This window comes from Melospiza melodia, chromosome 2, assembly GCF_035770615.1.
Source record: "Melospiza melodia melodia isolate bMelMel2 chromosome 2, bMelMel2.pri, whole genome shotgun sequence".
In the NCBI taxonomy this organism is placed as follows: Eukaryota; Metazoa; Chordata; class Aves; order Passeriformes; family Passerellidae; genus Melospiza; species Melospiza melodia.
Genome location: NC_086195.1, coordinates 4001297 through 4028286, shown reverse-complemented (window position 1 = coordinate 4028286; position 26990 = coordinate 4001297). Strand labels below are relative to the sequence as shown.

The 26990-nt window shown below is 42.3% G+C and overlaps 1 protein-coding gene across 1 annotated transcript; it reads right to left on the bottom strand.

Moving 5' to 3' along the window:
* Nucleotides 1–13716: 13716 nt before the first annotated feature.
* On the bottom strand, nt 13717–25318 carry B3GALT5 (beta-1,3-galactosyltransferase 5). Its single transcript, XM_063180878.1, is given in 5 exon segments — nt 13717–16442; nt 16445–16720; nt 17855–17866; nt 17868–18037; nt 23780–25318. Coding segments are annotated over 4 exon segments (1035 nt in total). The 5' UTR covers nt 17937–18037; nt 23780–25318; the 3' UTR covers nt 13717–15764.
* Nucleotides 25319–26990: the final 1672 nt, after the last annotated feature.

Genomic DNA, 26990 nt, shown 5'->3' with positions numbered 1-26990 from the left:
AGACACACGGAGCACCGTGGGACAGCCGGGACAGGACACGGGCACGGCCGGGGACAGGGCTCGGGGCGGCCAGGGGAGCAACCAGCACGGGACAGGGACGGCCTGGCACAGGTGGTCCTGTCACAGGGACACTGGTGAGAGCCATGATACCAATTTCCCATTACAGTGACACAGGTGAGAGCCATGGTACCTGGGACAGGTGTCCCCTGTCACAGTGACACAGGTGTGATAGCGCTTGGAACAGGTGTCCCCTGTCACAGTGACACAGGTGAGTGCAATCATGCCAATTTCTCCTGTCACAGTGACACAGGTGAGAGCCATGGTGCCCGGGACAGTTGTCCCCTGTTGCAGGGACACAGGTGACCCCCATGGTGTCTGGAATGGGTGTCTTCCATCACAGTGACACAGGTGAGAGCCATAGTCCCTGGGATGGGTGTCCCCTGTCACAGTGACACTTGAGAGCCATGGTGCCAATTTCCCCTGTCACAGTGACACAGGTGAATGCAATCGTGCCAATTTCTCCTGTTACAGTGACACAGGTTAGAGCCATGGTGCCTGGAACAGGTGTCCCCTGTTATAATGACACAGCTGAGTGTGATTGTGTCTGGAATAGGTATCCCCTGTCACACTGACACAGGTGAGAGCCATGGTGCCAATTTCCCCTGTCACAGTGACTGTCATGGTCCCAATTCCCCCCGTTATAATGACACAGATGAGAGCCAAGATGCCAATTTCCCCCATTATAATGACACAGGTGTGTACAGTGGTATCAATTTCCCCATTATACTGACACAGGTGAGTGTAATGGTGCCTGGCACAGATGTCCCCTGTTACAGTGACACAGGTGAGTGTGGTGTGTCTGGAATACATGTCCCCTGTTACAATGGCACAGGTGTATGAGGCTGGAGCACACCCCACTGTTGAAATGCCCAGGCAGGGTGGCAGAGAGCAGGAGTGCCTGTGCCAGCCATGCTGCTGCCAGTGGTCACTGTCACCCCAGCTGGGGGTGCTGGGGTCCACCAGCAGCCCTGGACAGGGTGAGGGGCTGGGCCAGGCCCAGGGAGCATCCAGGGGATCATCTGCAGCTGGAGGAGATGGGGCAGGGCTGCAGGTAAGGCTTTGCAAGAGCTCAGGTGTAAAGCTTTTCAGGTAAATCTTTTGCATGTAAAACCAAGGTGCCCATGCAAGGACAAGGGCAGGGATGGATCAGGCTGTGGCAGCACTGGGGAACATCACAGAGTCACAGAATCAATTAGGGTGGAGAAGACCTCTGAGATCATCAAGTCCAACCTTTGCCCGAACCTCAGCTCGTCAACCCGACCGGAGCGCTGAGTGCCACACCCTTAAACGCCTCCAGGGACAGTAACTCCACCTCCCCGGGAGTGCTTTCCAGTGTTTAATCACATTTTCCGTGATGAAATTCATCCTGATGGCCCGGGAGACTGAGAGGGTTGTGTGTGTGTGAGATGTTCCTACAGCCTTTGTCTCCTTCCAAGAACTGCAGCCTGCATTTTATGCCATTGTGGTCAGTGAATTGAACTGATGTGACACGTCAGGGGATAACCTGAACTGATGTGATACGTCAGTTTTACATTCCTTTTTTACAATTTCAACTTATAATTTTCATGATTTTTAAATTGTAAAAAAGGGATGTAAAACTTCCCTAAACTGTATTTCCTATAAGCACAGTAACAGTAGCAAGAAGAAATTAGTGCCACAGTGACTCAAAATGGAAAGGTTCAGCAAAGAGAAATGAATCATTCACTTTGGGGAATAGTGAGAAATTTCTGCAAATGAATTTTAAAAATTTTGCTTTATTAGAAAAAGTATTTCCCAGATTTGTTAAAAAAAAAAAAAAAACAAAAAAAAAAACAAAAAAAAAAAACATGAAAGCTGCAGGAAGAGGTTTTTTGACCAGTTATAATTTTTTGTTACTATTTCCTTGACTTTACAAACCTTCTTTTTTAAAGTCTAAAACGTCACACTCTTGTTCCACCTACTCAAATAACAGTATTGTTGAAATGCTTTCCATACAGGTGTGTCTGAATAAAGCTAGAGAAAAAAAAAAAGAGATAAATAACATCTAATGAGCACTTTCCATCTCTGGTTGCCCAAGCAGGAGAAGTGCAGAAGGTTAAAATGAATTTTCAACTTGAATTAATCAAGATAACCCTTCATAAAAATGCTTTGGAAAGGATAATTGCTGCTTTTAGAACTTTCACAAAGCTATCATTTGGCACTGCTGGGAAGAGATTGTCCTCTCTATGCTGAGGGGATGGGCAAGAACCAATGAAGAGCAATTTCAGAGATGGCAGAGCCAAAATCAGCTATGTTAGAAAAGACCAGCACGTGCATTGACATTTTATTAATTATTAATTACTGCCCTTGTCAGCTCCTTCCTTCCTTTGGCCTTCCTAATGAACCATGGTGTTGGGATGAGTAAAACCTTGGGTGAGAATGGAGTAGGATGGGATGGAATGGTGTGATGGTGTTCACAGGGGTCTTAGGATGAGGGAAGAGACAAGGATCTGACTCCATGTTTCAGAAGGCTTGATTTATTATTTTATTATATATATTACATTAAAACTATAATAAAAGAATAGAAGGAAAGGTTTCATCTCAGCAGGCTGGCTAAGCTAAGAATAGAAAAGAATGATAACAAAGGCAGCTGTCAAGGGCTCTTTGTCTGAGCCAGCTGACTGTGATTGCCATTAATTCCAAACATCCACATGAGACCAATCCCAGATGCACCTGTTGCATTCCACAGCAGCAGATAATCAATGTTTACATTTCATTTCTGAGGCCTCTCAGCTTCTCAGGAGGAAAAAATCTTGAGGAAAAAATCTTAAGGAAAGATTTTAATGAAAAGATGTCTGTGACAGAGTGGGGTAAGATGGAGTGTGATAAGATGGAGTGTGGTAAGATGTGGTCCCCAGGGGGCATGCACAAGGCTACCCTTGCTCATGATGTTTAAAAGACCAGGTCCTTACTTTGCCAGCCTGATTTCAATGGAAAAGCATCTTGGTCACTCTGTGAATCACCAGGCAAGTCCTGCCTCCCACTCCAATTCCCCAAGACACTTCTTTCCAATTTTTCCTTTTTCTTCTGCTGGTGAGTAGGAGGATTTTCACCCTTTTTCCCCCAACCCCCAGCCCTTCCATGCCCATTTCTGGATGGTGTGTACACTGTGAACTCCTAAGGAACCCCCACAATTTTGTTCTGGGGTGTGTGAGGCTGGAACATATGTCTGCACAGCTTGCTGTGCCATTTCGCACAAGGAGCTCTGAGGACTTCCTGGGATTCACTCAGGGAAACCTTCTGTCACTGCCACTGGGGCCACAAGTGTAATTTCTGTCTCCCTTGCAGGAGAATGGGACAAATTGTCACTGTGGGAATTACTTCAGGTGAAAAGAGCTGGTTTAGATTGGATATTGGGAATAAATTCTTCCCTGGGAGGGTGGGCAGGCCCTGGCACAGGGTGCCCAGAGCAGCTGTGGCTGCCCCTGTGAGGGAAATGGATTTGTAGAAAATTCTCAAACACAGAAGGCTCACACAGTGTGTGCATCCGTGTGCAAACTTTAAGATAAGAAATACTGATTTAAAAATACCATAGGATAGGACAGACATAGTTGAGTGAGAACTAGAACTAGAAACAAGTTTCAAAGAAATACAAATAGGTATCTAGTCTTACAAAAAAGACTAGATATTTTAGAGAAATAGAACTATGAAAGATGCATTGTAGTAAAACCCACAAGGGGTAATTTTAAATTATTGGCTTTAAGGCATTTACAACATGGTGTGGCTAAAGCTAATAAGCCAATAAATGCTGATAATGTATTGTAATTAAGAAATAGTTAACTTCTGATTATAGTAGTGTAAATTGTAACATCTGTATTGTCTCACCCTTCACATGAGACTGAAAATAAAACAAAATTTTTTTAAAATGCCTCTCAGTTACTCCATCTCTAAGTCAGAAAAAAACTTCATCCAACATCCCTGGATCCCTGGCAGTGGCCAAGGCCAGGTTGGACCCTGGGGCTTGGAGCAGCTGGGGACAGTGGGAGGTGTCCCTGCCATGGCACAGGAGATGGAACTGGATGATCCTTAAGTTCCCTTCCAGCCCAAACCATTCTGTGATAGAAAATGAGCAATATTTAGACACCTTCATCTGCAAAATCACCAAGCCCTACAGTTCCATGCTGTATTTTGGCTTATTTAGCTAAGTCAAAGAAAATAATGATCACTAAAACAGCAGAGAAAAGCCACTTTCTGATTAAAGATGATTTGAGGCCAGTGACAGAAACAGAAATAAGATTCTTCATTTCTTCATGAAAATGGGCTTGAAAGGAGGTTGGACCATTGCAAGGATTTTGAGAAATGGCTCCCTATCCAAGAAATAAATGTTGTTTTCTCTCATGAAGAGCAAGGGAATTGAAACCCCTAGAAAAGACAAAGGCAGGAAAAAAGCTGCCCATGGGGCTGAATTAGTTCTCTCTGTCTTGCTGCCTACAGGATGCTGCTCTCCAGCAGCAAATCAGGCCAAAGAGATGCTAAGCCATAACTTTTCCACCTCTGCCTCTGGTTTTTCCTCTCTTTTTATGCTCTTCCTCCTTTCCTTTACTGTTCTCCAAAATATCTGGTGCTTTGCAAGGTGTTTCTCATTCAAAACAGATTTTATTAGTGTTAGCTGTAGAAGCCTAAGTGAGACACACAGATCCCTCTCTGTCTCTAATGAGTTTTATTAAATCTTATAATTAGTCTGTTAGTGTAGTCACATTTTTCGTTAATCAGAAGCTTAGAGGGAAAAATAGCTCTGGAAATAACAGGGCTGGGCTATTTCCTCTTTGTGTCACCTTTGTAAACATTGAGATGCATTTTGCCCCATTGTCTCCCTCCTTATTTTCACTCCAGAGGAGTCTGAAGGGCTGGACTGGACTTTCTGGTTTAAACTGCAAAATTTGCTGAGACCAATCCCACCAGGTTGCTTCCCACTGGTCTGAGGAATCCTGCTTTGTCTCTTTCCAAGGAAATCAGGTAATATTTGCCTTGATGTAAAGTTTCATGGAATTATGCTGCCATGAATCTAGGCCAGGATAAATTCTCAAAAACCTTGTAACACAAATTTAACTAATCTGATTTTTTTTTCTTTAATTTCTTTTTTTTTCCTTGCTGATTATTATTATTTCCTGATTATAATGAAGCCACAGCTTTATTATATTATATATTATATACTATATATTATATATTATATATTACATATTACATATTATATATTATATATTATATATAATATATTATATATTATATATTATATATTATATATTATATATTATATATTATATATTATATATTATATATTATATATTATATACAGAATTGCTGTGGGCCCTTAATGAGGAAAGCTTTGGACATAATCTTCTTCCAGACTTTCACACCCAGGAGGCCTCAGGATTAAACACTTTTTTTTCTTTTTTTTTTTGGCACAAATGCCCTCAACAGTTTTTATTTGTCCTGAATAAATCTGCACAACTGGAATGCTGTGCTCCAGTCCTCTCCTGCCAGCACTCCTTGGGAACCACATTCCATGCTTCCCCTTTGCAGGTGCATTTCTCCTCTCCAGCACTGAAACCAGTGAGTTGTAGCTGGAAAAAATGAAAATGTCATCATTCAGGCCAGGTAGGTGAAGACAGTTATCATTTCTTACTTCATCTTGCCAGTTCAGGCAAGATGAAGTAAGAAACTTTATCACACAGTGACAGAAGATGCAGCTCTAGTGCTGTCAGAGGGAGTGTAAATCTGAGAAGGAAATTTTTTTAATACATCAGTTCCCCTGGCAACATTTTCTTTAGCTTTAGAAATGCTTTGTCTCTGATTCAAACAGCTTTAATTGCTCTGGTTATCCTCCAGTTTATTCTAAAGAACTTTTCAATGCGTGATAATGTGCCAGGAAAAGGGAAACATCATTCTCTACACTCATAATTACGATTGCATTTTTCATTATTGCTTAAGGTCATGCTTTTTACACTCTTCCTGAGGCTTACATGGAAAACAGATTACTCAAGGAGTTCAAGCAAAGTGCAAATCTCTCCAGAGCTCCTCTAAAACTGGTGCTCACCACCTCTCTCTTGCAAGCACAGTGAGTCCAGCTCTGGGCACAGCAGATGGACAAAGCTTGGTCAGAGGAATGCACACACAGACACTGAGTCCAGGGCTCCAAATCCCACAGGACTTCCCAGGAAAATTACCATAGGACTATGGAATTAAACCCCTTTTCACACAGAATCCCACAGAATTTATAGTATTGGAAGGGACCTCTGAAGTTCATCTTGTCCAACACCCCCAGGCCTTTCTTGTTTTCCTGATGGTTTTGCAAGGGCTGCCAGTTATGAGAAAGATTTCTACTCACACCTCTGAAAATAGAATATTAATGAATATTCCCCAAGTGCCCTGTGGGGATACCAGCTGTGGGTTTCTCTGGATCTGGATTGAAGGCACTTGAGATGGTATTTCATGTTCAGACTCAAGTATTTATTATTTGTTATCAGTAAAACAGTCTCACTACTGTGAGTTCAGCAGCTTTTCATCAGAAGGCACAAAATGGCCAACAATCTCTTGTTACAAGGTCTTTTAAGACTAAACTATCCAATGAAGAACTGACACCTGGATTATTTTCCCTTTTACCCCAATAACTGATCCCAAAGAGCTGCAATGGGGACTTTTCTGCCCAATTACAAAATGCCACCCAAACCCACGGAGAAGAAGGAAGGAGAAGCATGAAGAAGAAACCCAGGACAACACCCTGTGCCCTCCATCTTGCTTCCATCCACAACACACTAAAAACCCTCAAACCCTCAATTTCTCACCAAGTGATGCACCTACACTGCTCTCTATAATCTATTTCACACTTTTGTGGATTCTGGTCTATCTTGAAGTCTGGGAAACTTTCTCCATGGATGAGGGTCAGAGTCAGTGCTGCCCTGGGGGTCAGAGCAGACACAGAAATATTCCTAGTGCCCTGGGTTTCTACAGTGCCCCACAGGGATGATCCAGAGTGGCACAAGCACAGTGGGTGTGATATTGGGAGATCTGCCTGTCTCCCTTTTACATTTTCATTAAGCACATCCATCCCTGTGGCTGACGTCTTGCTGCTCCCTTTGGGCATTCATTCAAGATCACCAAGTAGAAATAGCAGGGTTGTTTTTTTGGAAATCAATGTTTCCCCTGCACTGTTTGTGGTACCAGGTCTGTGACTGAGAGCTGCCCTTTTGCAGTAGGACACCGTGAGGCTCTGGAGAGATGGGCTGAGATACTCAATTTCTCTTCATGTGGCAGAATCACTGCTGTGTTTTGGCTTTCTCCTGTAGAGGAGCAGTGAATTTATTTTGATATTCAGGCTGAGAGAGTTGGGGCTGCTCACACCAGAGAAATCTCCAGGGAGACCTTACTGCACTTTTCCATTATCTGAAGGAGCTATAAGAGAGCTGGAGAGGGAATTTTTACAAGACCTTGTACTGATAGGAAAAGGGGGTAATGGCTTTAAACTGGAGGAGGGTCAGTTTAAACTAGATATGAGTGAGAATTTTTTACAATGAAGAAAACCACAACAGGTTGTCCAGAGAAGTGGTGGATTTCCAATCCTTTGAAAACTTCAGGGCCAGGCTGGACAGGGTTCTGACAAAGTTGAAAATGTCACTGCCCACAGCAGAGGGGGTGGGACTGGATGAACTTTAAAGGGTTCTTTCAACCTAAACACTCTGATTTCATTATTCTGTTTGGTCATTTCCTTTGAAACACTTGTAGACAAACAATAAGGGGCTCTCAGGCTAAAATATGGGGGCAGGAATAACAGGTCTGTATTAGGGAAGAAAAAAAAATTAAATAAACAATGCAGTAAACTAAAACAACACTGACAGAGTCAGAACCCAACCTGACACCCTGTGGGTCAGGGTGTTGGCAGCAGCCCCATTGGAATTGTGGCTCAGCCCTCCTGCAGTGTCAGGGGTGGCTCTGCTGGAGCAGGGATCCTGGAGAAAGGTGCATCTTCCTCTGAAGATCCAGTGGGAGGAGAGGCAGCTGCTGTTCCTCTGGGAATCCAGTGGAGAAGCCGTGCTGGTGTTCCAGAATCTCCAGATTCTATCCAGGCAGGAATGCTTGGCTCCTCCCTCTGGGGTCACATCTCCCAATGGGATGCTACAGTTCTTATCAGCCATGCAGGGACATTCAATAGCTGTTATCAGCAGATGTCCCCTCCCGAGGGAGGAGTGACTGTGGAAGAGATAAGGAAAACTGCCCAATGATCAGAAGACAAATGTGGTGTTTGAGGTCCCCAGGACGAGGTGAGAGATGAGAATTTGACTCCATGTTCTCAGAAGGCTGATTTATTATTCTATTCTATTCTATTCTATTCTATTCTATTCTATTCTATTCTATTCTATTCTATTCTATTCTATTCTATTCTATTCTATTCTATTCTATTCTATTCTATTCTATTCTAGTCTATTCTAGTCTAGTCTAGTCTATTCTCCCTGAGCTGTTCCACCCCTCCTCAGCCTGCCAGCACCCAGCAGCATCACTCCCACTCCTCATCCTGCTCCCAGCTCAGCTCTCTCTGCTCTCTCATTCCCCTCTGCACCTTGACAAGCAGCAGCTCAGGGTGGAAAAGCTGCAGGTCCCTTTGTGTACCCAAGTCAAACATTTACTTACAACTGCTGTTTCAGCAGGAATAATTAAATTAAACACGGAGGGATTAGAGCTGCCTGACGGATCCACGAGCTGGAGGTGCAAATCACAGCACATCAGTAATTTATGGCATTCCATGTACAGGAGTTTGTGGAGTGGAATTGTGTAACTGGAAATGGAGCCGGGATTCCTGAGGAGCAGGAAGGTGATTGCAGACCTCTGTCCCTGCACCCAAAGTCATAAATTAAACCAGGTCAGGTTAGGTCAGTAGCTGAATGCAAGGAATGTTGTGTACATGGTCCACTTGGGCAGATTTTAAGAAGGGACATGGATTTATTTCTTTTTTCCTGAAAAAAATAATGCATCTTTGAATATGGGAAACATTATTTCTCAACCATTAAAATCATCCAATTACATTTTGCAGTGAAAATGTACTTAAGTGAACTCTTTAGAAGAACAGCCTCAAATCCACTCTATTACAAGGTTTTGAAAAAAAGTCTCTGTTTGCTCAGCCAGAACATGTGCAAATTCAATTCTGCTTTTTCAGGCTGGATCTCCTATGTGCTGCATATGTCTAAGTCCTGTGACAATATTTGCAGATATTCCTGGGAATATATTGCTGTCATGAACTAATGAATTGAAGTCCAGTGGGAAAAAAAAAAAAAAAAACTCAAGCAAAATACATCAGAAATGTAAGCAAGATAAAATAAAAGATAAAGGCAGTAAGGGGCGACTTTTATGGGGTTTTTTTGTTCATAACTGCTTGTGTTTGAAAATCAGTCTGACAGTCTTCAGTTATTTCACATTTCTCCTTTAAGTGTTAAGAGAATAGCCCTGTACTTTCAGGTCCCAGAAGGGCCCTGGCAGCCATCCTCAGGCACACAGAGGGGCAGAAATCACTACAGTTTGGCTCTTGTTCCTCCCAAAGGTATCAGCTGTGGTTAAATTTATTTTTTCTTTCAATTTCCCTCACTATTTCCTAAATAAATTTTGAGAAGGGGAGAAAATTCAACAGCTTCAAATTCAGATTTAAGAAGACTAAGTGTTGAATCCTGCTTGTAGGTCACAACAACCCTGGGAAGCTCCAGGCTGGGCAGAGGGGCTGGAAAGGCCCTGGGGGTGCTGTGACAGGGGCTGGACACGAGCCCAGGGGTGCCCAGGGGGGCAGGAGGCCCCTGGCAGCTGGGCTGGATGGGGAATTGTGTGTGCAGCAGGAGCAGGGCAGGGATTGTCCCTCTGTGCTGGCTCTGAGAGGCCCCTCCAGGGCTGGGCCCAGTTCTGCTCCTGCAGGAGAGCCCTGGAGGGGCTGGAGCGTGTCCAGGGCAGGGAACGGAGCTGGGCAGGGGCTGAGCCCCAGGAGGGGCTGAGGGAGCTGGAAGGGGCTGAGGCTGGAGCAAAGGAGGCTCAGGGGCCCTCGTGGCTCTGCACAAGTCCCTGCCAGGAGGGCACAGCCGGGGGGGTCGGGCTCTGCTGCCAGGGAACAGGGACAGGAGCAGAGGGAGCGGCCTCAGGCTGGGCCAGGGCAGGCTCAGCTGGGACAGCAGCAGCAATTTGCCCATGGAAAGGGTTGTAAAACATTGCCAGGGGCTGCCCATGGAGTTTTGCAGTGCCCATCCCTGGGGGGATTCGAGAGCTGTGCTGATGTGGCACTTGGGGACATGGGGACTGCAGGACTCATTTAAAGGTTGGACTCAATGACCTTCAGTGTCACTTCCAACCCAAATGATTCTCAAATTTTACTGGTTTTAACTGGAAAAGGAAGCAGCCCTTGACACATCAAAACATTGATACATTCACAACCAGAAAGGCAAGAGAACACACACAAAACTCTGGTAGCAAAATTCTTTACTAATAAAATATCAAACATGGAACTGTTGGCTCAACACTCTCACGTTCTATGCAAATAACACAAACATTGTCACGCCTCTGAGATGAACATGGCATTGTCACCTGCACACATCCATGAGGAGCAGCGTCCCTGTCACATCCAGCACACCCCAGGAGCCCTTTTCTCCCCTTCCACTCTGAAATAAGGCAAAACTTCCATTGCAAAAATCCCCTTCTGTATTTTCAGCAGTGCCTGGGAGGGTTGTGCCTCCTCAATAAGTCTGAGTCAGAGGAGCTGCGAGACCAAATCCTTTGTGCACAGATTTGAAAATCCTAATTTAAACTGAGAATGTGTTAGTTGATGAATTAGGGTTGTGGGGGGAAAAATTGTAATAATTTTTATGCATCCAAAAACTGATCTTGGAAGAAATAGAGTGTGCTGAAATGTAACCAACTCTAAGACACTGCCAGCTCTGCTGATTTCTGCACTCCTCCCCACTTAGAAGCAGTGGAGTAACTTTTAGATTACCTTTTCAAAGCTATTAATTAAAAAAAAAAATAAACATTTAATGAACTTCTAACCCAGAATGCATAAAAACATAGGGGTAGTGTTCAACTTCTGCAGACAAACTGTCCCCAAATTTCCTGAATTCTTTTATCAATCTACACAAAATTTTAAAAATAAGTATATGTACACTGCAGAATTATGTTTACAGTTCTGCTTACATTTCTGATCGTTTTGTGATGGCCTTTCATAGGAAAATGAATCTAATTTTGCAAAAGGCCACTAATTCTGTTTTGATTGTTTTAAAATTCATGATCTGAGGCCTCAGCTGCAAAAGCTAATTTAATTTAGCAGATACATATAAACTCACTAGCACAGTGGCTTTGTTTAAACAAATGGATTTGTCTTACATGCAATCATCTGCTTTTTCTTAAATCACAATTTCCAGCAGGGTAACTTTATGTTTTAAGTAATTAATTACTCAATTAATATATTCTTATTCAAAGCAGCCTAGGGAGCAGGGGAAGGGTTTATTCTGGAGAAAAGGAGGCTCGGGGGGATTTCACTGCACTTCATGGAGGAGTGCAGTGAGGGTGTGCTGAGATGGGGTTTGGTCTCTTTCCCAAGTGAATAGTGACGGGACAAGAAGAAATGGCTTCAAGTTGCACCAGGGAAGGTTTAGATTGAATTTATGAAAAATTTCTTCACAGAAAGGGTGGTAAAGCACAGGACAGGCAGCCCAAGGAAGTGGTGGAATCACTGTCCCTGAAAGTGTTTAAAAATGTGCAGATGTGGTGCTTAGGGACACCTTTTGGGGCTAATGGCTGGACTCAGGGAACTTGCAGTTCTTTTCCCAACCTAAACAAATCTGTGATTCTGTGAAAAAATCCCTGAAAATCTGAATCCCTGACATTTCAACCCAAACTCATCTACTCCTCAGCAGAGCTCCAGCAGGGCCAAATTAAATACTTTGGAGACTGAGGTGGGGACAAAACATCCTGAAGGCAGCAACAGAGACATCCTGCCCAGGTCACTGGAAATGGCAATTCCATCTCCCTGAAATGGTGCCAGGATGGTTTCAGCACCTGGTGTCAGGTCCTTGTTCCCAGTCCTGCAGAGATGGATTCATGGAGCCCCCACAGAATGGTTTGGATTGGGTTTGAGGTTGGGGTTGGGTTTGGGGTGGAGGAGGCCTCGAAGAACATCCATTCCCACCCCCTTACCACAGACAGGGACATCTTCCACTGGAATTTAACCCCAAAAATACAGAGGCTGAGTCTGCAGAAGAACAGTCAGCAGCTGGATTCAAGTAATTTGGAACATTCCTTGACTCAAATAAAAGCCCCAGCCAAGAGGCCAAGCCACCTTCAAGGGTGGCTTTTTTTAATGCGGATACAAAGCCACAAAGTGCTGGCACCAGGCACAAAGGTGGGAGTGAGACCTGCAATTGCCTGCAGGATTATTTCATTTTTATATTATTATTTTTATGACTGTATTGTTACCTGTGAGAACAAGAAGAGAGCATCAGGCTGATGATGCTGTCCCAGCTCACAGAGCTCTGCCCCTCCAGACAAGGAGCTAGCAATGAATGACCAGGGTAAATCCCTTTCTGCTCACCAATTTTCCATAAATTAAAGGAATAACAATCTTGCACTTTGGGCACAACCTCAATGAATGACACAAGATATTTCTGCATATTACATGGAAAAAATAGTGATTAAAAAGTTGTTGGTTTGGCTTTATCAGTCTGAGCCATCATGCCTTCTGAAGGCAGCTAAAGTATTAAAAGATAGCAGAATTTTAAGCAAAATGCAGCTATTTAAATATCTTAATTCTTTAAATAAAATATTAAAATTTTATTAAATAAGCTTAAAATGCAAAAGACCATTCTTCTGACAAACAAATAAACATTGTTTCTTTCATCATCAGTGGTCAAAAATAAGTGCATGATCTTGGGTTACACCAGAGGAAAATAAATAATACATTATAACCATTATTAAACACTTCTCAGGATCTTCCTGCTGAAAATATTTACCCTGCTCTTCAGACACAGACAAGTAAAATTAGATAGTTGGAGAAAAGAAATTTCAAGGAAAGGAAAGGAAATTTCAAGGAAAGGAAATTTCAAGGAAAGGAAAGGAAATTTCAAGGAAAGGAAATTTCAAGGAAATTTCAAGGAAAGGAAATTTCAAGGAAATTTCAAGGAAATTTCAAGGAAATTTCAAGGAAAGGAAATTTCAAGGAAAGGAAATTTCAAGGAAAGGAAAGGAAATTTCAAGGAAAGGAAAGGAAATTTCAAGGAAAGGAAATTTCAAGGAAAGGAAATTTCAAGGAAAGGAAAGGAAAGGAAAGGAAAGGAAAGGAAAGGAAAGGAAAGGAAAGGAAAGGAAAGAAAGGAAAGGAAAGGAAAGGAAAGGAAAGGAAAGGAAAGGAAAGGAAAGGAAAGGAAAGGAAAGGAAAAGGAAAAGAAAAGAAAAGAAAAGAAAAAGAAAAGAAAAGAAAAGAAAAGAAAAGAAAAGAAAAGAAAAGAAAAGAAAAGAAAAGAAAAGAAAAGAAAAGAAAAAGAAAAGAAAAGAAAAGAAAAGAAAAGAAAAGAAAAGAAAAGAAAAGAAAAGAAAAAGAAAAGAAAGAAAAGGAGGAAGGGAGGAAGGGAGGAAGGGAGGAAGGGAGGAAGGAAGGAAGGAAGGAAGGAAGGAAGGAAGGAAGGAAGGAAGGAAGGAAGGAAGGAAGGAAGGAAGGAAGGAAGGAAGGAAGGAAGGAAGGAAGGAAGGAAGGAAGGAAGGAAGGAAGGAAGGAAGAAAGAAAGAAAGAAAGAAAGAAAGAAAGAAAGAAAGAAAGAAAGAAAGAAAGAAAGAAAGAAAGAAAGAAAGAAAGAAAGAGAAAGACCCTTCTCTTCAATGAAAAGAAACAATAAAAATAAATAACTCCAAAACAATAAAATCTGTTTTTCCTGCCTTTCTTCCAAGCTTTTCCTATGCTGGATCCCCTCAGCTCCCCTTGGGAACAGCTCCACTTTCACTGCTTTTTTAGAAAAAACCCTTCCCACAGACATTACAGGCATTCCATGCTGATAACACTGACCTGTGTTATCAGCTCTAACTGTGCCTGCAGGAAAATCAAACAGGACCATTGCATAAGGGAGGATTTCTCAGCTCCCTTCTCCCTCCTCAGAGCCCTGAGGGATTTTTCAGCATCTGCTGTAAAGACCCCTCTCCTTATCTCTGAAACTTATCATCATCCCAAAGATTTCATGAGTCCTTGCCTGGGAGTGAAAATAAGAAATAGCACTCCCAGCCTGAATGATTACTTGAGCACATTTCCACTCGGTCTTGTTATAAAAGGAGAAAAATCCTCCTGTCTTCTCCCTCACACACCCAGTTTCTCTTTGGAAAAAAAAAAAAAAAAAAAGTCTAAAGTCTAAATCACTGTAAGTGACTCTGGTTTCGCCTTGGCAAGCCATTCACAGCAGCTCTCAGGCAATCCAAGCGAGACACAAATATAAAAAGATGTCTCCAGGGTCTGTTTAATGGGAAGAGCAGACACCCTGCACTGGCTCCACCGCTGGATTATTTTCAGCAGGAAGCACAGACAAGGAAAGAGCTGCAGCAGCTTTTGCACCTCCACCAGCTGACCTGCACTGCCCAAGGTTGTCCTGAGAGCATTGCATGGGCAATTTCTGCCATCTCTGCAAAAATAAAATAAAATCTGTGTAGATGAAGGAGGGATCTGTGCCAGGATGCAGCTCAGCCCACTCAGAGCTGGCTGCAAGGGCAGGGCTGCAGCTCCCTGTGCCAGGAGGAGGCATCCTGACAGCTACAAATGCCATCCCTTAAGTGCCTGCACAGATGGGTGCAGCAATTCATCAAGAAGATGCTGCAGATTTTATTCCCTGAACAAAAGTGCTTTGACTTTTTTTTTTTTTTTTTTTTTTTTTTTCTTGTTTGGCACAGCAGAAATGTTCCCAGGACTCTGGCAGCAAGGTTTAGAGGGTGAGTTAGCAGGCCTGGATATTTCAGGGAAAAAATAATTGTAACTTGTGTAGAGAAGGAATGCACAGAGGTGGGAGTGAATGGAGAGAAGGAGGTTTGCAGGTTTTTTGGGCAGAAATAGGGAGTTTTTTCACAGAAAGGGTGGTTGAGCACTAAAAGGGGCTGCCCAGGGAGGGGCTCAAGGAATGACTGGATGTGGGAAATCATTGCCAAGAAGGATTTGAAAAGAAAAGGAAAGGAAGGAAAGGAATGACTGGATTGGGAAATCATTGCCAAGAAGGCTTTGAAAAGAAAAGGAAAGGAAGGAAAGGAAGGAAAGGAAGGAAAGGAAGGAAAGGAATGACTGGATTGGGAAATCATTGGGCACTGGAAGGGGCTGCCCAGGAAGGTGCTCAAGGAATGGCTGGATGTGGGAAATCATTGCCAAGAAGGATTTGAAAAGAAAAGGAAAGGAAGGAAAGGAATGACTGGATTGGGAAATCACTGGGCACTGGAAGGAGCTGCCTAGGGATGTATTCAAGGAATGACTGGATGTGGCACTCAGTGCTCTGGCTTAGTTGACAGCTGGTGTTTGGTCAAAGGTTCGACTCAATGATCTTGGAGATCTTTTCCCACCTTAACCATTCTCTGATCCTGGGATTAAAATAACCATTTCTGAATCCTTTAACCTGACAGAGCTGGAGTTCGTTGGGATTTTGCTGGAGTGGGGAGCAGCCCTGTAAAAGCAGAGAATTTCAGTCTGTTCAGTGGGGCAGGGCAGGGTGCTACAGCACTCCTCCTTGGGTGGCTGCCACCAGGTGGTTCCAGTAGCTCATCTGCTCAGCAGGTTTGATCCCATGGCACGTCACGATTTTCCTGAAGCGAGGAACAGAGAACCTGATCCTTTCTGGGAAAAACGTCTGCTCCGAGTGCAGCTCCTGCAGCTGAATCTTTAATTTGTCCAGGCACAGCCCTATGAACACATCCTCCAGTTTGATGAAGGGAACACTCTCAGAAATGTTATAGATCTGGCTGGCCACGTCGCTGGATAAAACATATCCAGTCCCGGAACAAAAGGGTGGGTAGGTCGCTCCTGGATACTCTTCCCTACTCACATACCACTTACTCCTTCTTGTCCTGATGGGGTACTCGTGCAGTTTTAAAAACCCTGTGAAGAGCCCAGTGCTCTTCTTTTTCCTCAGGAGCAGCTCGGTGAGGTAAAACACGTTGACAAACACGTCCGTGTCGGTTTTCATGGCGAAGCTGGCCTGGGAGCAAAACCTGTGCATCCACTCCATGCCCATCATGGTTTTCAGGGTCAGGTTGTAGTAGGTGTCTGTGAAGTTCTTCTGGATGATGTCTCTGTACGTCTGGCTCTCAGCAGCCAGGCCAGCCTGCTGGCTGGGCTCCCCAGGGCTCCCCAGCAGGAACAGGGTCACCAGGCGCTTCCCAGCCACCGTCCTCCATCCCTGCCCCAGCTGTGCCTGATGGCCATCCTGGCATCCAGCTGCTGGAACGAGCACGCCACCAGCAGCACCAGGAAAGGGGGGTCCTTGTGGCAGTCAACGTCTGGGAGCTGGGAGAAGTTCCCTTCCATCCTCCTGAAGGGCTCCGTGGGGAGCAGGTAGCCCTGGCTGCTCTCACAGAACAGGCACAGCTCGGTCCAGGTGTGGAAAAGCCAGAGGCTGGCACTGCTGAGCCCCAGCAGGCAGGCAAACAGCCTGAACTTCCTGGAATCCATCTGAAAAGGAACAAAGAGGAGCAGCACATCCATAAAAGTAATCTCTTGTTCCTCTCAGTGCTCCTCTGCCAAGTCCCTGCACGGGGATTCAAAGCCAGGTCAGCTCTGAAGGGAAGCTGCTGTTTGAGGGCACTCAGCCACCTGCATTTCTCCTCCTGTCACCCCCACGACATGTTCTGCTGGCAGATTCACACTTGGGCTTAACCTGAATCTGCTCTCCAGGCCAGTGTGTCCTCAGAAACCCACCCAAGCCTGTCCATTAACACCAGATTACCCAGGCTGGTCCTTCAAGCCCTCTCCCCATATTCAGCATCCTACAAACCAGGTTTAGACCCACCAGGGCCAGAGAAGGGTGTGGTGAGATGGGGCTTGGTCTCTTCTCCCAAGTGAAAAGCAGCAGAACAAGAAGAAGTGAAGCTGATGCTTCAAGCCCCCTCCCCATTTTCAGCATCCTGTTTGAGGGCACTCAGCCACCTGCATTTCTCCTCCTGTCACCCCCACGAGATGTTCTGCTGGCAGATTCACACTTGGGCTTAACCTGAACTGCCCTCCAGGCCAGTGTGTCCTCAGAAAAAACACTCAAGCCTGTCCACTGAGACACTAGATTACCCAGGATGGTCCTTCAAACCCTCTCCCCATTTTCAGCATCCTACAAACCAGGTTTAGACCCACCAGGGCCAGAGAAGGAGCAGAAGGGTGTGGTGAGATGGGGCTTGGTCTCTTCTCCCAAGTGCAAAGCAGCAGAAGAAATGAAGCTGATGCTTCAAGCCCCCCTCCCCATATTCAGCATCCTACTAACCAGGTTTACACCCACCAGGGGCAGAGAAGGAGCAGATTTATGTATCTATCTCAGAGGGAAGAGAATAACAATTACAGTATTTTGGGGTTTTGGGGTGTTTTGGGGGTTTTTTGGGGTTTTTTTTTGGAGTTTTTTGTTTGCTTGTTTTCTTGTGGGTTTTTGTTTTGTATTTTGTGGGGGTTTGGGGTTTTTGTTTGGTTGGTTTTTGTGGGTTTTTGGGGTTTTTTTATTGTTTTTTGTGGGGTTTGGGGTTCTTTGTTTGTTTTGGTTTTGGTTTTTGTTTGTTTTGGTTTGGTTTGGATTTGGTTTTTTTTTTTTTTTTTTGGTTTACATACCATGTTTTTCCAGTTTGTGCCTGTGTCCCAGAGCCAGCAGCTGTCCCAGGGTCACAGCCAGCCAGGTTCCTCTCATCTTCATCACCTCTGCCTCCCGTGGGGCTCTTGCACCAACCCAGAAACTGCTCCTGATCCCTTTGCTGGAGGGGCCATGAGTCACATTCTGAAGCTGGGTCAGCTGCTCTGAAAAAGAGAAAAGAACCAAAACAGCAGAGGGTCACTTTATTATTTAATGTGCAGAGTTTGAATGACTCACCAGCACATGCTGAGGTGAGAAGGGGCTTCTCCTATTCCCCTTCCCTTTTTAAATGAGAAAGATCCAAACAACAACAACAATGCTCACTCATTTTACCTTGTAAGAGATTAATGAGCTGGACATCTGGTCATAAGTCTAACAGAAATTTTGAGTTAGAGAAAAACTATCAAAGCAACTCCCAAATCCTTACTGTGCCAAAAATATGACACATCTCCACGAGTTAACCTGGTGAGAGGAATTTAAGACTTGATTTCTCATTCCAGTAATCCATAGACTGTCCTACTGCTATTTTAGAGCTCTGGATGGGGCATTTTCTACCAGGGCACACCTTCCACCTTCCCCCTTCTCAACAAGGAATTGTATCTGGAAACACAGCTGGAAACACAGCAAGCCAAGTTAAACCATGGCCAGAGCTGCAGATTTCATGGAAATCTGATCTCTGCCTTCTGACTAGGAATGTTCTGTGGAGACTCCCCCAAATCACCTCAGTGCCTTCCTTTTGCTCAAATTCCCCTTTCCAGGCAATCAAAGGTTTTGCATTGCAGGACTGAAACTCATTCGGAAATTCCAGGTGTCCCTGGAACCAAATCCTGCTCATTTACCCCCAAGAATAATCCCATTGACTTCTGGAATTCTCAAAGCATGAAACAAATAGAACTGGAGTCTTAGTTTACTGGAATTGCTCCCACAGTGAAGCGCATTTTTGCAATGATTCACTAATCAATTTTGACAATATTTCAAAAGTTCACATTTCTTCTGGCACTTAAATTTAATACGCTTTATCCTTAAATAGAGTAATTCTCAGATCTGATTTTTTCTTGTATTTATAGCTCACAGTAGTTTTGTAATTGACTTTACAACGGCTTTAGTTAAATGCATGTGTGAAATTGTGCGAGATTTTACCTGTGCAGTTATATTATATGTACATACAAAAGATTAAACAAAATTCTGCTCTGCATCTGTTCTCACACTTTTCAGTGGCCTGGGAGGAAGCACATGAATGACCTGAATTGTGTTTTCAGGACAGGAAGGTGTTCTGAGGTTGACAATGGAGATCTAGAGAGGTTTTTTCCTGTCACCAGCTCACAGAAGAGTGTTTGAGAGTCTGATATTTCTCTGTTACAGAAATTCCAGAACATGTGCAAACCAAACACTGAAATAAGGAAACAGTGGAGAGCAACATTCTGTTAAAACCCATGAAAACCTTTCCATAAATGTGCAAGGTGCCATAACACACAACAACCATTTTAGAAGATTTCAGTAGAATCAGACTGATGTAAAATGACCATTACTTACTTTTGTTTCCAGCACTGGTAAAAGATCTACAAAAGCTTCTAAAATGTCCTTGTTTTAAGACAGCTGGGTGAGCAGCCTCCCACCTTTACCATTTTTTATTTCCAGAATCTGATTGCCTTCCCCTCTCAGCCCATGTGTGAAGGAGCACACACACAAAAAACCCCACAAACACACACAGCTGGGCAATGCAAATGCTGCCAAATGCATGCAAATTGTAAATATTTTATTTTAGAAGCTTTGCAAGTGGCACAGGCATCCATGGATCCTCTCCCAGGGATCAAGGGGTGGGCAGTGGCAATGATAAGAAGAACCATGGAATGGTTTGGGTTGAAAAGGACCTTAAACATCACCCAGTGCCACCCCTGCCATGGCAGGGACACCTTCCCCTGTCCCAGGCTGCTCCAAGCCCCAGTGTCCAGCCTCCAAGGGAAAGGATGACAGACACACAAGCTGCTTCCTCCTCTTGCCAAGGTCATATTTCTTCAAAAACCATCCATTCAATCCTTGCTTTCAGATGAACAGGGATGTTTCTGTACACTAAATTTGTTTCTGAACACCAAAATTGTTCCTGAACACTAAAACTGTTTCTGAACACTAAAACCATTTTATATTAATGCAGTCAGGACAGTTCCTTGGAGCACTGAAGTTTCTCTGTCAGGGAATTCAACCACCCTGGTGTTGTCTCCTTACCCCTGAGATGCTGAGCCCCCCCTCCCATCCCCATTTTGCATCAAAACAAGTATTTCTGGTTTTATATAAAGTCCTTCTGCATGATGAAATATTTGATTTTTCCCTGTGCTTTCAGTTAGAAATCAGGGGTTTTAATTATCTCAATATTATTTCCATCTCTTGTTGTTCCAACTGCAAAATATTTGCCAAAAATATTGCCTGTTCCATGTCCTAGAGACTTTTCTTAAGCTGACTGGCACTTCATGGGTCTCTGCAGCTGTGGCTTGCATGGAATCCTGGCACCAAACCATGTGGGAGCTGCAGCCTCTGCTCACACTCACCTGAAAGGAACACATTAAAAACCACTCTGCTCTCTCCCAGCAGCTTAAGTGGAGCTGAAATGTTTTATTCTCTTTGTTATTTATCAAATCCTTCCTTTTCCTTGAGATTGTCTCTTTCAGGCAAGTCACAATACTTAATTTTCCAGCACAAAGTGTTACAGCAAGTGAACACAAACAAGTAAACACTGAAATTATTACAGATGACTCCACAAATGCATTTTGTAGCAGTCCCCAGATTGGTGGCCATGAGTTCAACCAACCTCATCCAAGAGTTTTCTTATTTCTGCCACTCTTCCATTGCTTTTTCCATCCATTTTTGTCTGCTGGGCTGCAAACTCATCCCTGATGTAAATGCAACCTTCTTGTCCCATAATAGCAAATTTTTCCTTAAGGCCATGTGGTTCTGTGGAGCCTTGAGAACATATCCAGCAATTAATTACCTTTCATATTTCAGCTACTTGAAATTCTCATACGAATTTTCATGCCTAACCCCTCAGTGAAACTCCAAAGGTGTTTTTGGCAAACAAAGATTTTGGTGAACTATGGAGACGCCTCTTACAGATATGAGCAATACTCCAGTTGCTCATATCTGTAAGTTACTTTATCCTCAATTTTATTCTGGCTGGGGGTAATAATTTAAGTTTAACAGTGTAATTCATTCCTTCTGCCTTTCTTGTGACCAGCATGGAGTGTGTAAATCCCACTGGATTCCCAAGGCGTTGCTAACTTGCCCCCCAATTCCTGCTATAAAATGGAGACCCTCTGTCTGATGAAATTCCTAGAAGAGCTCCAAAGCATGGAAATAACTGATTTAGAAATAATCCTCTACTGCTTTTGCCATGTTGGTGCAACAGGGAAATGCTCCAGGCCACCCAGAACAGGGATCCACCAAAAGGAAATTTACAGCTCTCTTTGCATGGAGTTCTGTAAAGCCAATTTGCCAATAATCTCCAGGAGAGTTCCTACATTTGATAACCTCCATCCCTAATCTATTCCCTCAGAAACATTCCTTGTCCACCAGGGGTGACTGCCCCATCCACCAGGGGGAAATTTAGAATATAAAATTCTGATTACCTGAATTTTTGTGCTATATCCTGGTTTAATATCTCTGTAACTGTGACTGCTCACAAACAGCAGGGCCAGCCTTGGCATGAAAGAATAATTCAAAACATTTCACAGGATCTAGGAAGCCCAAAGCTGGAGACCTCATCAGGGCTTTATGAGTCATTTGAAAGCAGCCTGAGTAGCATCAGGCCATATAATAAAGTATTTCTGTATTTAAAAGTATTTATGTTTTTAAAAGTATTTACAGCTATAAACTCTGTTTGGCTATTACTATATAAAAATATTAAAACTCATACAAAGGGTGAACTAATAATTCAAAATTCCTTTGAGTCTATTACAGTGAGCCATTCAAATTTATTTATTTACTTTTTTTGTGTGTGGTTATGAGTGTTTTGGGTAATTTAGCAATTTTGGGGTTAGTTAGGCATTTTATTAATTGCTCCTGAGTCTTGTACTAACTGCAAATCTTCACAATTCATATTTTTGTCTGGCAAAAGTGGAGTTCACCAACAGCCTGTACCCTTAAAATTGTCTTAATCTTAGGTAATGAGCCTTTTCAATGTTTTAATTTTAAAGATGTTGGTTTTGTCTTACCAGGCCATTGTCTGATTCAATTTCGTTCTCACAGGTTCTGGTCTTTTTGATTTCCAGGAATCTCCCTGGCCCACACAAAGGGGATTACTGCATCCTTAATTCTCTTTGGGATGGGTTCAGATTGGGAAGTCAGGGTAATATAAAAATTGAAGTTTCCATGCATTTAGATGCAGGGATTTTAATTTGAATGTATCCTTCCTGAAACTTGATTTTTGCACTCAATTTTCCCAGTAAGTTTTTCCTTAATAACAGTTTTGGAGAGTTGGGTACAAAAATTTATGGGTTATTTATTTATAATATCATAATTTTTATAATTAATTAAATAAATTATTATTGTTATTGTTATTGTTATTGTTATTGTTACTGTTATTATTATTATTATTATTATTTTAAAAGTTATTATAATTTTTCTAGTTTGAACTTAACAGGTTTGAAAAAGGGACAGAGTTCACAAGTTCCGGTGGCACCAACAATTGTGATGGAGGCATCTAAACTTCCCTCGCATTTAATACTGACTAATTGATATTTAATACTGAATAATTGGTATTTAATACTGACTAATTGATATTTAATACTGAATAATTGGTTCCTGTGTCTTCTGAAAATTGCAGGTTTTGATTTCTTGGGATGGCTCTTACCAGAGGCTCTGCTGTTGCCATGAGAGGCTTTGGAGGAGTCCTGGGTTTTACCTGAGCATACTCCTAATTCCAATATTTATATTTATTTTGTAATTTGGGTATTGATGAGTTCCCAATCTTCCTATGAAGATGGAGGAACTGAAGCCCTTCCCTTGTTACAGGACTCTTCCTTGGGGTTAAGAATTTTTGCTGTTTTCTTTATAATTGCTATCATTCTCTGTTTAGTTTTTTCCTTTCCTTTCCTTTCCTTTCCTTTTCCTTTCCTTTCCTTTCCTTTCCTTTCCTTCCTTTCCTTTCCTTTCCTTTCCTTTCTCTTTCCTTTCCTTTCCTTTTCCTTTCCTTTCCTTTCCTTTCCTTTCCTTTCCTTTCCTTTCCTTTCCTTTCCTTTCCTTCCTTTCCTTTCCTTTCCTTTCCTTTCCTTTCCTTTCCTTTCTTTTCCTTTCTTTTTTTGATACACTGCCCATACAACATCCAGTAGTTTACCTGTATTAAAACCCACCCATTTCTTGTATTTTTGGTAGTTTAATTCTAATATCATTTGAGCATTGTCCTATGAAAATATGAGCCAGGCAACTTTTACCTTCCTCCCAAATGTTTTCTTATCTTAATGTCTCTCTTGTCCATGCCTGCAGCTGCCCTTTTCAGTTCTCAATGCACAGGACTTTACAGCTAATTCTTAAACTTTCATTTTTCATTTACAATATAAATGCTGGTAGCTATTCCACCAAAATATTAGAACACCAGGTTTCAAAATCTCTGTTTTAAAATACCAGAATGCCAAGTTTTTAAAATATCAAAGTAACACATATTTAAAATATTGAAATACTAAGCTCCAAAATACCAAACCAACCCAGTTTCAAAATATTAGAATACCAAGTTCCAAAATGCTAAAATAATTCTGCCTCAAAATACCAGAACATCAAGCTTCGAAATATCAAAGTAACCCAAGATATTCAAGATATTAAATTCTAAAGCACCCAATTCCAAAATACCAATTTTCAGGTGTCTTTTGTGGGCAGGATTCCCAAACTCAAGAGACTGCCTCAATGTCACAGTGGGTTCCTACCTGTGTCCCAAAGGAATCCCAGGGGAATCTGTCATTTTCTCCAGCATGGAAAATCCCAGAGCCTCAGGGGACACCAGGCAGTTGTCCAGTGTGGGTTCACCAGAAATGGCACCAAAATTGGCAGGAATAAACTCTTCTAACTTTCTTTCTGTTGCTTCTTTTTACATAATTTACCAAAAACCCACTGGAGCCTCTTTATCTGTTCCTCCACTGTCCCAGGCACGTTTATCACCCTCTGGGCACGCCTCCACATCATTTTATATAGAAAATACATTATTTTATATTTCTGCTTGCCAGTTAGTCTTTAAAATCTTTTAAAGGGGAGGTGGAAAGTGTGTTCTCTGTGTTATTTATCATTGGGATTCTATGAAGAAGGTGGCCAAGGTCCGGGATTGGGATCCTGCAGGGGAGGTGGAAATGTTTGTTCTCCGTGTTATTTATCATTCTATGAAGAAGGTGGCCAAGGTCTGGGATCCCAATCCCAAACTCTGTATTTTTCAAGTCCCTATTTCCACCAGATTCATCCCTCCTCCACCCTGCCATGGGTTGGTTTTGGGGTCCCTCTGTTCACACCTCTGACCCTGGTGCAAATCCTTTGTGTTTCCCAGACATCAAGCCGTGGTTACTCCTATGCCAAAACCTAATTACTGCCTCAGAATTAACCTGGCATCTCCTTTAATGAGTGTAATTATCTGAAGAGCTCCAGGAGATGAGGGCTGCGTGCCAGAGAGCTCAGGGAGGCAGGGAAGTAGGTCTGGAGTCCCCCTGGAAATATCCATTTTAAAAAATAACTTTTCTTACCTTTTCTGGGGCAGAGCTGCTGTCAGGCTCAGCTGCTGATGTTCTGCACCCAGGTCAAGCCCACATCAGCCAGGGAAAAACCCAAACCACAAATGAGCAAAAATGCTTTGGGCCACCTGCAGAAGTCCTTGCTTTGTAAAAAGACTGAAAGAGCCCCAAAATCAGAGGCACAACTCAAGAGTGGGACCAGGAGCTCCAGACTCAGATCCTGCACAAAGTCAGCAGCATTATTCCCTTTTGCCTCTCCTAATCACTGAATGGAACACACGCCCTGCTGTAAGGGCTGGTAAAAGCTGCTAACTCCCAATTTTCCTTGGAATAAAGCCCCTAAATTTCTTTTTCCATAAGCTCAGCATGACACAGAGAAGGATTAAGCACACATAGATTATAAGAAAATATCAAGAACAGCAGAAAACATTTTTTTTTTTTTTTCTAAATGCAAGAGTTTCAGAGGAGCAGGGGCCAGTCTGGAGCTCTCCAAAAATGACATTTCTGCTGATGCAGTCCTGGCTCACCAGCTTTATGAATTAACAGTGTGCTCCCAAACTGGGAGGCAAAAAGGGTGGAAACCCCCCCCAAAAATGCAGGACAAAGGGAAAAACTTTTTGTGCTGTATTTTCTGAACCTTTTTCCTTTGATACCTGTCACCAGCCTCTTCTGCAACACACACCAGTTTCTATCACTTCAGCACTGAGCTGCTGGGGTTATTAATGCCAAATCCTCTCCCTTTCTTTTCCTTTTTTTTCCTTTTTTTTGGGGGGGGGAGTTTTTAGTTTCATTTTTGTTTTTTGTCATTACTTCTGGCCAAATCCTCTCCCCTTTTATTCCTTTCTTTTTTTTTTCTTTTTTTTTTTTTTGTGAGTTTTTTTGGGGTTTTTTTTGTTTCATTTTTGGTTTTTTGTCATTATTTATGGCCAAATCATCTCCCTTTTTTCTCCTTTTTTTTTTTTGGTGAGTTTTTTTTGGGGTTTTTTTGTTCATTTTCGGTTATTGTCATTATTTATGGCCAAAACCTCTCCCTTTTTTCTCCTTTCTGTTTTTCCTTTTTTTTTTTTTTTTTTTTGGGGGGTTTTATTTTATTTTTTTTTTGTGAGGTTTTTTGGGTTTGTTTTTGTTTCATTTTTGTTTTTCGTCATTATTTAGGGCCCGTTTTTTTTTGTTTTTTGCCTTTTTGTGTGTGTGTGTGTGTGTGTGTGTGTGTTTTGTTTGGGTTTTTTTTTTTTTTGTGAGGTTTTTTGTTTGTTTTTTGTTTCATTTAATTTCTTTTTACATAATTTGCCAAAAACCCATTCCAGTGGGCTTTTGGCAAATTATGTAAAAAGAAGCAACAGCAAGAAAATTAGAAAAGTTTATTCCTGCCAATTTTGGTGCCCATTTCTGGTGAACCCACACGGGTTTTTTTGTTTTATTTGGGTTTTTGTTGTTTTTTTTTTGTTTGTTTGTTTGTTTTAGGGTTTTTTGGGGGTGCTTTTTGGTTTTGTTTTGTTTGGTTGGGGTTTCTTTTGTTTGGTTTTTTGTTCGTTTTGTCATGGGTTTGTTTCTGTCTCGATTATTTTCATCTCTCTGGTTTATTCTCCCATTTTTTCCTCCCAGCCTCTCTGTGATGGGATCTGCATGGAAAAAAAAATGGGTTTTATTTTAATCTTTCCATGCTTAAAACGAGCCCCTGGTTCTCCAGAAATGTTTTCTGTCCAGGCAGTGGCTCTGTCCCCAGAGCCATCAATAGAGATCAGATAGAAAAGGAGCATTTTTGTTATGGATTTGCAAATCCCACTGCGTGGCCTGGATTATGCTCTGCCTTTATGTTGCTAACACCCATTTAGCTGATTGACCCTGTGGCTCCAACAGCAAACTGAATTTTCTCTCTGAAGGTTGGGCTGGTTTTTATTTACCACTTGGGGTTTTGATAAGGAGAGAATTAAGAATAATTAAAAATATGTATGGTTAAAAACAAGTGAATTATGAATTTTCTAGAGGAAGAAAAATTAGAGTCAGATGTCATATTATAGATTTAAAATGAAATACTATTTAGATATATACAGATATATGCATGGCCAACATGGCCTAAACACTGGCACGGCTATAATGGGCAAATAAACATTTTTCACAGCAATCAAAGAAAAATTGTGGTCAAAAAAAAGGAGAAATGTCAAAATATAAATTGGTTAAAATTCAGGTTTAAAAAATTCAGGTTTAATATGCAGATATATGCATGGCCAACATGGCCTAAACACTGGCACAGCTATAATGGGTAAATAAACATTTTTCACAGCAATCAAAGAAAAACCATGGTCAAAAAAAGGAGAAATGTCAAAATATAAATTGGTTAAAATTCAGGTTTAAAAAATTCAGATTTAAAAAATTCAGGTTTAAAGTTGGTTAAATTGCTCAGTACCTGGCACAGCTATAA